The sequence below is a fragment of the Phocoena phocoena genome, chromosome 15 (assembly GCF_963924675.1).
Source record: "Phocoena phocoena chromosome 15, mPhoPho1.1, whole genome shotgun sequence".
In the NCBI taxonomy this organism is placed as follows: domain Eukaryota; kingdom Metazoa; phylum Chordata; class Mammalia; order Artiodactyla; family Phocoenidae; genus Phocoena; species Phocoena phocoena.
In genome coordinates this window covers 17,350,815-17,364,068 of record NC_089233.1, presented here as the reverse complement: position 1 = coordinate 17,364,068, position 13,254 = coordinate 17,350,815, and the positions used below count along the sequence as shown (strand labels likewise).

General features: G+C 50.3%; 1 protein-coding gene across 1 annotated transcript in view; it reads right to left on the bottom strand.

Moving 5' to 3' along the window:
• Positions 1-12,503, bottom strand: part of GTF3C1 (general transcription factor IIIC subunit 1) — a 71,022-nt gene extending 58,519 nt beyond the window's left edge. The window contains exons 1-5 of the mRNA XM_065893191.1: positions 12,266-12,503; positions 10,087-10,296; positions 7,154-7,330; positions 6,261-6,404; positions 4,470-4,566 (exon numbers count right to left, since the gene is read on the bottom strand). Coding sequence (XP_065749263.1) covers positions 4,470-4,566; positions 6,261-6,404; positions 7,154-7,330; positions 10,087-10,296; positions 12,266-12,486 — 849 coding nt within the window. The 5' untranslated portion in view covers positions 12,487-12,503. The remainder of the gene's footprint in view (positions 1-4,469; positions 4,567-6,260; positions 6,405-7,153; positions 7,331-10,086; positions 10,297-12,265) is intronic.
• Between the last annotated feature and the right edge of the window lie 751 nt (positions 12,504-13,254).

Genomic DNA, 13,254 nt, shown 5'->3' with positions numbered 1-13,254 from the left:
ATCTTGTTTTGGTTTTTTTAAACAAGTAAGTGTATTATTAATTATTAATAGATATATACATACATACACACACCTCTCTCACAGGCAGTAGAAAAGAAAAAATTAAATTTAAGACCTTTAAAAAAATTTAGTGTATCTGTGAAGTTACAACAAAATGAGGATGAGTACCTCCACCCCGTCACTCACATTTCTGCAAGGAGGCAACACAACCAAAATGACCCAAAGCGTTCGTAACTGTCGAGGTTACCAACGAGCAGCCTCCAGTGCAGGCCGTGTTTTGTCATCTACAAGTTTTCTTTGAAAAAGGTAATTTACGGGGCTTCCCTGGTGGCGCAGTGGTTGAGAGTCTGCCTGCCGATGAAGGGGACGCAGGTTCGTGCCCTGGCCCGGGAAGATCCCACATGCCGTGGAGCGGCTGGGCCCGTGAGCCATGGCCACTGAGCCTGTACGTCCGGAGCCTGTGCTCCACAACGGGAGAGACCACAACAGTGAGAGGCCCGTGTACCTCAAAAAAAAAAAAAGTAACTTACTTGCCAACATTGAAAAGTGAGAGAGTTCATTTTAAAAAAACCAGACTCTGGCTTCTCTTGAAAAACAGGATCTGGCAACAAATCCTAGGCCTGCGGTTCCTCCCAGCATCAGCCAGAGGGAGGTGAGGACCAGCTGCTCCCTCCAGACAGGCATGCCCAACCCGGACGCCCTGGCCTTCTCTGCCCATCAGACCCCTTACATGGTGAGGCCGAAGGTCAGTTCCTGTTTACCACCATTTTTGTGCTGCTTTTCTCTCATGATAGTTAAGAGGAAAGTTGAATAATTCTTGAATCCACTGATATAAAAAAAATTTTTTTTTTTTTTTTTTTTGCCCACGCCACGGGGCTTGCAGGATCTCAGTTCCCCAACCAGGGATTGAACCCGGGCCACAGCAGGGAAAGCGCTGAATCCTAACCACTAAACCACCAGGGAACTCCCTCAAAAATTTATTTTACACTTGGCCTGTTTCACTAATCCATACCACCCTCCTGCCACTACTAGCGTTTGATTTTGCCACCACAGGAAGAGCCAGGCAGGTTACCACCTGAACAGCAGGAGGCACTCGCGACTAAGAGTGGTGCATGGCACCTCCCAGGTTTCCTCTTTACACTCTGGGGCAGAGACAGGCAGCATGTGTCTGAGGGCTGCTGCCACCACCCACGTACGTGTGATCACCTCTCGGAGGAGCCAGTATGCTAACTGCTGGGCAGAACATACTGTTATCAAAGAAATACAGACAACTCACATACGGCTCACTTAACCCGCTGGCTGGTAAATGGCACCTCTTGTTAATCCATCCGTGCCCCCAGCGTCATGGAAAGACCTTATGGAAACGCATCCATCGAACCCTAGCCCTCAACATATGGCCCTGAGCCCCGGACCATCCTATGGGGGGTTGCCATCGAGGACTCACATAATCTGCCCAGAGGATGAAGGATGACATAGTCCTTCCCTTACGGGGGGCCTACCGTTGAGGACTCGCACAACCTGCCCAGTTAAAGAAAGTGGCCTTCCCCACTCCCCGCAAAAGACAGCATCCATATTCACGGCGTCCACCTCATCCAGAGGTTAATTATTCACTAAATCCTGCTCAGCCTTCTCTGACCCCTACTTCCAGCTGCTGACTAAACATCACCAAGTCAAAGTCCGAGAAGATCTTCATACTCAATAAATCCTAAAATCAAATTTGTCATGTGCCTCAATCTCAGGCAAACTCACTCCTCTTCCTGAACTCTGTACTTTCATTGCGCACTCATTCAACAAATCTGGGCTCAGCGTCTCCGTGGGCCAGGCCATCCTCATGGTGGGGGGTTGGCAGGCACGATCCCTGCCCTCAGGTACCCGCCCTCCAGCTCTGGTCCACCCCAGGGAGGGGTTGCCACTCAAGCTAGACAACAGACTCCTTCTCCTTCGTTGCTCCCCACACCCGACACCCACACCCTGGCTTCAGTCACTCACCAAGTCCTGCTAGTGCCACCCCCCAAATATCACCAACAATTCAAGGCGTCACCCACCCTACCTGAGGCCACAGCACCCACCTCTCCGCCCTGCCTCCAATCCCCTCCCCATCCATCAGTTCATCTCCCCAACACTCAAACTGCAGTTCACCAGGCTAAAGGCTGAAACCCAAGTCCTCAGCCTGGCACTTGAGACCTTCTTTATCTGGCTCCAACTTTCCTTTCCAGCCACGTCTCTTACTACTCTCGCCGGGCACGCTGCCGCCTGGCTGCCCCCTGTGTCACTGCCAGCCTCGGAAACACCCCATCACCTCCCACAGCTCCACGCCTTTGCTCCAGCCCGTCTCCTCCGCCTGAAAGATGGTCTCTCCTCTGCCGGACGATGCTGACTTCATCTTCAAAGCCCAGCTCAACTGGAACTGGCTCTACAGAGCTTTTCCCATCTCTCCTTTCACGCAACTCAAACACATCCTTCCAAGGAGCAGTCTGGCCTGAGTGTGTGTTCACACGTCAGCCCCTCCAATTAGACTGCTCTGCGGCAGCGTAAGACTGTCATCCTCGTTCATTTTTGCCATGGTGGTGCGAACCACAGTTCTGACTCCAAATAGATACTCACTAAAGTATTTGTTGAATGAATAAATAAATAGTGTCCTCTATCAGTTAAATCTTGTCACTTAGATCGTCCACAGCTTGACCTGAGATGCTCAGTTTCTCTACCCTTGAGTGACTCAGCAGGGCAGAGGGTTTCGATCTTCAGTGTCTGCATGGGCTGGACGAACAATATAAAGAACAAAGCGGGCAGATGTTTCTTTGCGCTTGTAGGAGTTTCCTTCATCTTGACTAGGGCCTCTCAGGAAGAGGCCTTATCAGTGGACCTTTTATTCCCCACTTTTGACAGACGCTCAGATACCGAGAAATATTTCTCTCCTCCTGAACAGCAGCGCTCATAGAGTGACAAATGGCACTGCCTGCGTATCTGAGAGGTGACAGGAGGGAAGGGGCCTGGGGTGGGCAGCCAGCACACAGCCAGCTCCAGATAACTGCTATCACAAGAGACCACGGGCCCAGGCTGGCCAGAGCCTCTGATATTTCCAGGGAAGCCGGTAACCTAGATTTTGAGGCAAAATCTCAATTTTTAAAAGATGCTAGGTCAAAGTTCTTTGTAACAATGTGCAGGCTGAATCCGACCCACAAGCTTTGGTTTATAACCTCTGCTTTAAAGAGACTTGGGCATAGAGTGCATTTAGCAGGAGGGGCGAGAGCCCTTCCCTCAGCGCAGTGAAATCAGAGACCAGAGCCCCCTGGGGGCAGCACAAGGTGAGGAGCAAGAAGGATCAACCTGGAGCCTACAACCTGGAGTCTACAACCTGGCGTCTACAACCAGACTCCAAGCCATGCTCCTTTGGGGACTAATTACTATCACCCCCAAATCTTGACTTCAAATCCTACTGTTTCACCTACAGGGCAGTTGTACTTTCCTCCCGTTTCCAGTGATGGCTCTTTCCTAACTTCTACGGAGGACGGACGGCTCAAATCAGACTGGAAGCAGCATCACCCCTGTGCTTTCTTCCTCCCACTCTCACTTCATTACTGCCTCTGTTCCTGGACCCAAAGATGAAGCAGGTTCATAAGTGCTTTTCTCCCTGTGTTGTCTCTCCTCCTCAGTAGTCACTCTGTTATTTGAGCATAAAACCACTGGGAACAAAATGACAAACTTGATTATGAAAGTAAATCTAAATGCTCAGATTCACCATTCCACAGAAACTTTTATAGCAGGACTTGGCGCAAATCCCCGGGAAAACTGGAGGCCACCCAAGAGCAGGAAGGACTTAAAGACTGACCCCTTTTTCATTCTGTAAAGCAAAGTTCTGCTTGTTTCATGGCTACGTTAACAGAGAAGAGCCAATTCTGACTCCATGTTGTTGTTTCTTTGACTTTAACCTTTGCTTTTCGTTGCTTTTGTTATTATAATCATACATAATGACCTGCCTCAGGGAACCCTGCCCCTCTGCCTGAAAGTTGAACTAAAGTGCCTTTGTTCAGCTCACAGGGAGACAATCTGACCCTGCTCACCTGTGAATCGCTGCACAAAAGAAATTAACATATCCCCTCCCTGATGCCGGCCAAGTCAGGCAAAACTAATGGCCATCTTACTTTACTTCCTCACCTCCTACCCCGCTCTGTTCTACAAAAAAAATTGGCATCCAGACCCGGATAGGATGGTTTGTGGGGACCCCAGTCCGCATCTTCTCGGTCTGCCGACTTTCCGAATAAAGTCATTATCCCTTTGCCTCAACACCTCGTCTCCCGATTTACTGGCCTGTTGTGCGGCGGGCAGAACGGGCTTGGACTCGGTAACAGCTAGGGATGGTCAAGCCCACGACAGGGTTTTCAACTGCGGTGCACTGAAATCTACACTTGACAATGCTCCCCACTGCGTTACAAACGGACCCAGCCTCCCACACGGGCAGGGCGGCTCACCAGTTCCTCCCTCAGCTTTCCCAGTGTCTCTGTCCGGTTACTCCGTGTACTCAGCACAGCCGAGAGCTTCTCCATAAGGATGTCGTATTTGCTCCTCCTGTGACAAATATACAACACTTCATTTTCTTCCAGACCTACTGCTAAAGACTGCCTGTTTTTTTAAAGATGACAAGATTTAAATGACAACACATCAAACTACAGAACCTTGTGGTCTTAGGTCTCAGAGAACATCCAGCCCAACTCCTTGTCCCTTACAGCTGGAAACAGTGGGGCTCTGAGTGGTTCAGTCTCACGGCCAAGGTCATCGAACTAGTGGCAGTGTACAGACTAGCCTCCGCAGCTAAAACTGTCATGAAATGATTCTTTAAAATGCCTTACATCTTTTGATCATACTGATAAATGGAGTACTGCCAGCCGTATCAGTAAACAAAGGATGTCACAGTCATTAGTAATTGCAGCCCTCCAAAGTGAGCCAGTGAGCCCTGAGGGAACTCAGGAAAGAATACCTGCCATCTAGCAGCCATCAGACTGCGGCCACTCCCCATGGTGGGCCCAGAGGAAACTCAGGATGTGAAAACACAGGATACTGGCCCCATATATATATGTAATAGCTGAGGTGCATATCAAAGGAATGATTTCAGTAAGCCCAGACTCTTGCACCTGGCCATACACAGAAACGCGGAAAATTCCTTAACTTGGTTTTCTTTAACAATTATCTTTTGACGTTCAGATTACCTGCCCTGGGCTTGAAGTCCTAAAAATTCCCACCGAATAAAACATTTAGATTGTGATTATTTTTTGAGTTGACAATACCTTAAAGTTTAGGAAGCACCAACATATTTCCTTATAAATCACTTGGTAAGAAAGGATAGGGATTATTTCATAAAGAAGTTAAGCTTTTCTAAAATGCAGGCACAAAATGTGAACCCAGGTCTTCTTCCTGGAAATACAGTGCCCTCTGCAGTAATCAGGACACCTCTCTGATTCTGAAGCCCTGGTTTCTATCTCTCACTTCGCTGGCATGACTGACTTTCCCTTCCTTTGCATTTTTATTGTGAAGTGGATGTCATAATAAATGCTTACAAGCTAATGGACGCCAAAGGAAGCTATTAAAGGAGCCAAGGGCTACCCCAGCTGTGTGTGGGTGGGGGGGTGTTGGAGGAGGAGCAGAGAGGAAGGTATTGTCACGCAGCTGGGGAAGGTGAACTTGGCTTTAACTGCCCACAGGTTTAGCAGCAGGGAGGGCATATGTATATATGGGATCCAGAGACGCCCACTTCTCCATTTTTACTGCCTTTCAATGAATGAAAGAATAGATGAAGGCACAGATATTCACTGCGTATGAACTAGTACCAAGTTTTGTCATGGCCATTCTACAGAAGAGGAAACAGTGGTTCAGAGGTCAAGTGATGGTGCCCAAATCAGGAGCAAAGACTTGAATACAGATCTTGACTTAGTCCATTGTTCTCTCTTCTACCCACAGAACCCTGTCACCATAACAAATCAAATTTGACTTATTTACTTTTATTTTTACACTCCCAAATTTCACCAAAATGTTAACAGTTCCTATTGCTGGGCTGTGGGGTGATAGGCATTTTTTGCCCTTCTTTTCTATATAATTTCCGGATTTTCTAAATAAGCAACACTTATTCTCATAATCCAAAATAGTTGGTAAACATCTTTTTTTTAAAGCTAGTCATATTCTGATTTGGCCTCTAGGATTTTTTAAAGGTATAATACACATGGCTGAAAGACAGAGGTAAGGGAGCATTCTGGTGTCTCACACTGTACCTGTCCATGTGAAACCGATTCAGGAGGAGGAGAATCGAGTGCTGCTGGGCTCCGGTGGGTAATCGGATCACATGTGACTGCATCGTAATGAGCCCATTTTTGTTCAAAATTTTCCTATGATAGTGGAGCTTCCCAGCATCAACCCTGGAGGAGAGGAAGAGAGTGGGCGGTCATTTTGCCTTGTTGGTTGCTTTCACCCCACACAGTGTGGAGGACGTGAACACCAGAGACACACACCTCCTATCCAGCCAACCTGAGAGAACAGTCGCTATGTGACAATGGCCTTGGAAAGAACAGCCGTGCCTCAGCCTAAGGCACACCCCAGACCCCCAAGAGAGGTGGATGGGGAGATGGGGGTAAAGGAGAGGGGAAATGGAGTGGGAAAGGATGGCTGGCGCAGGAGACAGTAAGGGTTATATTAGCAAGGAGCTAATCAGACGTGGGTCTCTAATCACATAGCGGCCAATAACTAGGGTTGCCATGCATTCTGGCTCGCCAGGTGGTCTCAGTTTATGCCCATTGCCTTGGTGTCCCTTCTGGTCAGCTCCACCTTCCACTCTCAAAATGTCTGGTTTGGACAATAAATTCTATGGTCACCCCAGGGTCTTTCTCTCTTTCTTTTCTTTTTTTCTTTTTTCAGCTACAACATGAGGCATGCAGGATCTTAGTTCCCCAGACCAGGGATCAAACCCATGCCACCCTGCAATGGAAAGGCAGAGTCTAAACCACTGGACTGCCAGGGAGTCCCCTTTTTTTGGTCTTTTTTCCAGGGTCTCTTCAATGAGAAAGCATCGTGCTTCCAATCACCATGGATGTGGGGACTGCCCAGGTGGCAGGGCCCAATGATCAGGGAGCCCCAGCATTTACAGCAGAGAAGCAAAGCATCCCCTCACTTGAAAGCAGTGCTGTGGAGGTCTCGTTGGAGCTCCCCTTGCCACCGGGACCGGCCTAATCGCTCCAAAATGCAGTAGGAGAAGTCGGGGAGCTTCAGGTCGGGGTCACCCTCCAAGCCGATCAAGGCCCGGTACCGCATGTCTTGGGAAGCAACAATGATCAGTTTCTTCCGCCACCTGCAAATCAGAAGCCACCGCAGGAAGAAATAACTGTAATTGATTTTTAAGAAAATCGAAATATGAAAAAGCAGAACCTTAGTGAACCATCATTTCCTGCTTCTTCTTGGAGGTTCACAATCCCCTAGTTAATGAGGTTTCCATCCTAGAACCACAGAGTGTTCAGGGGGAACAGAGCCAGTCTCACCAGTTCCTTGCTCAGAGCCCTCCCCGTCCGGCCAGGGCCCTCAGGCCATACCCCCGACTCCCAACCAGGGCCTGGCCCATCCTACACACCCCCACGGCCCTGCCCTGCGTCCACAACGCCCCGCTGGTCCTCTGCCCAGCTGCTCTGCCCTCACGTCTTCAGGCCACTGATTCTCATCATTCAGGCCACTGCTCAGATACCAACACCTCAGGTCTTCCTGAAAATGCTAACCAGAGCCTATCCCCCACCTCTGACCATTTCCAGACTCTTCACAGCACCTGGCACTCTCAGAAATGGCCGCTTTTTGGGGCACACATTTCTGCAATAAGCGCCCTAAGAGGGGGCAGGTTGTCATCAGGGTCCCCAAGACATCCCCAGGCCTAGAATGGTTCTGGTGCACAGCAGGGTCTCTGTAAATGTCTAATAAGTGAATAAACTCACCTACTGAGCTGGATGGATCAAACAAACTTCAGAATCAAAAACAGTGCCCTGTGTCATCAGTGGACCTGCAGTCTGTTGGAGACCAGACTTGGGACAAATCATTAGTTCCTCCTACTGTCTTGGCGTGTGAAAAATAATGCCCGAAAAAGAGGCCAAGAACACTTCCCAGCCAGGTGCTTCGAGATGTCGCAGCTGGGAAAACTGACTTCTCTGGCTGAGGTCTAACAGTCTACGGCGCTGAAGATGGAGACTCCACCCTGGCGCCTTACCTGCTGACTTAAATGGCCATCTTGGGCAGATTGTCTCAGGTCCTAGCCCTGCCAGAGATCCCACAAGGGTGGGCTGGCAGAGAAGCTATCCCCACTCACTCCTTGGCATCGAGACGCACCAGTTGGAGGAGCTCCCTCTCCCAGGGGAATGAGTCACCAAGGGTCCATATTAGAGCCCAAGGGCTCCCAACCTCTCCCACCTATAGCCACCATCTACTGCTCCCAGCCTGTGGTTTACAGATGCCTGATCGCAAGGCCTGTCTTCAGTCACATCGCTCAGTCTGACAGTTCCTCCTCTTGGCCCCCCCTTGCCGCCCAATATACCAGATGACTTCATTGCTCCCACTGAAGAGGCAAAAAGGAAAAAGAGGAGGAACTGCCCATTGCCATGTCTACATTTTCATTTAACTGCAGCTTCTTTCACGTTGCCTGTGACCCATAATTAGTCTTCTGCATAGTCACAGGGTCTGTATGGTCCATCTTCAAAAAAGAATGTTAGGCTGTGAATACACGTGACGGACAGAAAGTCTACTTTTCTGTGTCTGTGTGTCACAAACATAGGACCTGTGTTCTCTGTCTCGAAACAGGCTCATTACGTTAAATTGGAAGAGGTCAGTTGAGAAAAGTTTGAAAACAGGAGAGCTGATTTGCTGCTTTAAGAATGTGTTCAGGGTGGCTTACTCCTGTCCTATCAGAACTCCAACATCTCCCAGTAGCTGACTCTAGGACTCCGGCCCGAGGCCCACTCTGCTGACCCTGGTCATCACATATGTTATCCAACACTGATGAAGTGCCACGCAAGGTACCGGAGATGCCAAGATAAATAAAAATGGCATCTGCCTTCACGGAGCTCAGAGTCTACTGAAGAGAAAGACAAGAAAATGAACACTTACTCTGGGATTCGATAACTGTGGTCAAGGTCATGGAATGACATGTGTGAGGAGCCCCAGTTCAGGCCTATGTGTGTGAAGAGAGCGTGTGTGCAGTCACCAGGGAGAGCTCTTCCTGAGCTAGCAGGAAGCCGGGTGGGGGAGGGTCAGCAAGCAGAAGCTGCAAAGCTCCAGAGCCAGAGGAGGGGAGGGGAGGTCAAGAGGAAGAAGGAGTGAGTATAGCTGTTTCTTCCAAGAAGCATGGCTGCAGCAACGGAATCACAGCTACGGGGGATCCAAGGCCAAGAGGTCTTGTTTTAAGATGAACGCGCCATGGTAATGGGCTGACGAGAAAGTACTGGTCAACAGGCAAAAAGCTGCAAATAAAGGAGAAAGAGGAGCTAGCTGACAGAGGTTGGAAAGAGCACGAGGTACGGGGGAAACGGAGGAAGAGAAGCATCCAGATGACAGCCCGAGGCAGGGCCAGGCTTCCTGTCTCCCCTGAGGTGAGGGAGGGGGAGAGAAAGCCGGGCAAACCTGCAAGCTGAGGAAGAAGGTGGCAACTAGGAGAGTTCACACTGGAAGCTTCTCCCTGTTCCGTCAGGTAGGAAGGGAGGTAGGGATGGGGCGAGGGGCTTGAGACAGCCTGGGAAATTGGGACCCTGACTGAAGACTCACAAAAGTACGGCTGGGCAGCAGAGGACGCAGCCTGGACAAGAGAGCGAAAGGCACCAATCCAAATGACAGCTGCCTGCCCTGCCCAAAGGGCCAGGCGGCCTGAGGACACAAAGGGAAAAGAAAGGCAGTGCCCCACCCCCGCCCCCAGCAAAACTAGCCCCAAGAGGAGGGGAGTGGTAAAGGACTGGCTTGGGGCAGGGCGGACGCACTCTGATGGGCACGAGGGCGGCACGCCAGTTGTGGCGCTCTGACCACACCCCCAACTTAAAGCAGGAAGATGCCCACAAGTTTCCCATGATGCAAATCAGTTACCTGCCAAAGGCTTCCACCATCGTACAGCGGGGCTGTAACGTCTTGGTCCTTATGTCACTGGTGATGTTTTTCCTCTCCTTAAAGTACTGGCATGAGCCCTGGATGCCATCTTTATTCTCCAAGATCATATGAATGGGGTAGACATCCTCCAAAGGGACTGGGTCCCTCCTGGACTCCAAAATGCCAGTTTCCAAATCAATTTCTTCATACCTAAGGGGGAGATCACAGATATCAAACCACAGCTCAGCCTCAGAAATAACCCGTTTGGCGTGTTCTTCTGACAACCTCTGGCAGAGATCGGACAGAGGAAGTGCGATCACCTGGTTGCACCCGTCTTCCAAACGCAGGTCATCTTAACAAGCAGCGTCCCTGCCTCTCTATCCCAGACAAGAGACTTTTCTAGGAGTCTCTGAATCCACCCTGGAACGCTGAATGCTGAAACCTGAACCACCTTCCTGGTCCAAGTCATGGCCTTTTGTTTTCCCCCCAATCCAGTGCCTGGTCTCCAAACCATCAAGTTTGGACTTAATGACTCAAGGCTTCCCTACTTTAAGATGTTACCTTTCCACATCTTTTTAGTTATCCCTCTTGTACTTCCATCCATTTTTATGGTTTCAATTATCACTTGCATATTAACAATTCTCACCATCAAATCCTCAGTCTTGTTTTTCCCCCAAACACTAATCCTGCCTTCAAATGTCTATGCCTCAGATCTGATGAGATCAAAACTGAAGTTATGGGCTTCCCTGGTGGCGCAGTGGTTGAGAGTCCGCCTGCCGATGCAGGGGACACGGGTTCGTGCCCCGGTCCGGGAGGATCCCACATGCCGCGGAGCGGCTGGGCCCGTGAGCCATGGCCGCTGAGCCTGCGCGTCCCGAGCCTGTGCTCCGCAACGGGAGAGGCCACAACAGTGAGAGGCCAGCGTACCGCAAAAAAAACAAAACAAAACAGAACAAAAAACAAAAAAAAAGTTATGACTGCCACTCCCCACCTACAATAAAGTCCCTCCTTCCCCTCCTTGGTACCACTTTCTCCCAGTCTGGGTTCAGATTCTGGGTTGATGACCCTCTCTGCGTCTCAATTTTCTCTTCAGGAAAATGGGGATAAGAATATCCAGTTCCTAAAGTTGTTGTAAAACTTAAATAACTTGCTATACGTAAGGATCTTGGCACAGTTCCTGCTTACAATAAGCATATTTGTAAATTTGAACTATTATTCCTCACTCACTATCTCCAGTTCTACACTTCAACCCAACTTAACGTACTTCTCTTCCTTTAGAATACTCTGCCAACTGGCTACCTAAATCCAACCTTTAAGTCTTGTTTTAGACAGTATTACCTCTGGGAACCTCTCCCGACCCTCACTATATGGCTTAAGAGCACAGACTTGGGAGACAGACGGCCTGGGTTGAGTCAACACTCAGTCACTTACAATATCCATAACTTTGGACGGGTTACTTAATCTCTACCACTCAGTTTCCTTCTCTGCAAAATGGGGAAGATAACTGGGAATTCCCTGGCAGTCCAGTGGTGAGGACTCGGTGCTGAATGGGGAACTGAGATCCCGCAAGCCCTGTGGCACAGCCAAAAAAAGAAAAAAATGGGGAAGATAAGAGCACCTTCCTCATAGTGTCACTGTGAGAATGAAGTGGGTTGTCTCCTGAAACTCCAGGAACAAGATCTTAGAATAGTACGAGGCCATAACGAGCACTAAATAAATGTTAGCTATCATTATTGTTCTTGTTGTTGCTAAGCTGGCCGACGTGAAGACTCTAGTTGCCTTAGGCTCTCTAATCCAGCACTGAATGAATGCTGTTCTGTGGAACTCAACTGTCTCCAGTCTTGAACTGAACAGCCTTCCTGCTCCAATCCTAAGCTCCACTTCGGAGGAAATACTCTCTGAAACACAAAGCATATCCTCCCAGTCTTGCTCACCAGCACCCCAAACACACACGAACATAATGGAACATCACCAGGTGACCCCCCCCAACTCCATCATACGCCTGGGTCCTGCCAGGCCTGAGGGACCCCAAATCAGCCTTTCTCTGCGCCTCCATCAGACTCCGGGTCTTTCTTCCGCTCCACTTCTTTTTCTCCCTTCCCGTAAGAACCTGGCCCTCTCGCAGCTCCATCAGACCCGGGTCTCTGCCCCCGCCCGCCCGCAGAGCCAGGCCGCTGACCGGTCTTGGAGCTGGAGATCTGGTCTCTCCCGAGGCTCCTCGTAGAAGCTGATGCCCGGGTGCGTGGCAAGGGCCCGCCACAGAAACTCCTGCGTGTAGGGCTCCAGAGGCAGCGGGAAGGGCGGCACTCGCGTCTCCAGACGGCTCCAAAGCGCGGGAAGACACAAGCCATCAAGCCCCTCCAGGGCCACCTCGTCCAACAACGACTCCAGTGCGTCCATTGCTACTTCAGTTGGCAGCAACCGGGGCGCCTGCGCACCACGCCGCCAAAGGCCCTCGTTCAGAGCGCCTGCGCACAAAGACTGGCAGCCAGGGAGGCGGGGCGGATCCGGGGACCGGAGGAGGAGTTCCAGAGCATGGTCGTGCTGTCACTCCCTTTGGGGGAGGGTTCATTCCGTAAAACTCCATTGCCATTGGTCCGGAACCCCGCAGTAACCAGGGGAACTGCAAACAGTGTAGAGGCCGCTTCCGGTTCGAGCACCCGGAACCGCCGCCTCTAGGGATGGACGGTGAGTGTCCGTGGGCCCCCCCGGGAGGTCGGGCAGTTACTCTCCCATCCCTCCTGAGGGCCCCCCCGACCCGGGCAGAGCCCTAGGCCACAGAACCCTGGACCACCACTGCCTGACCCAACGTGGTCTCCGTCTGAGGGAAAGGGAGCCTTAGTGGTCCGGGATGGGAAGAGGAGACTGGGGGGAGTGGTCAGTGATTTGGTCACTATGCTGCTTGTGGTTGTGTTGGAACCCCGTACTGGGCAGGGCATCAGAGTAAAGGTTGTCGACTGAAAAATTATTCACAACCTAAAAGTTGAGAGTTATGTTTCATTTGGTGGGAGTTTTTATAACTTCAACCCCGCTAGGCAGCATCTCAAGTAATCCTGAGAGAACTGCTCAGAGGAGGCAAGTTGGGGGAGCCCGGATATATAGGAGTTTTGCAACATAGGGCAGGTAGTGTGAACGTCAAAAGATTATTGTTAATTAAAGAAAACCAGA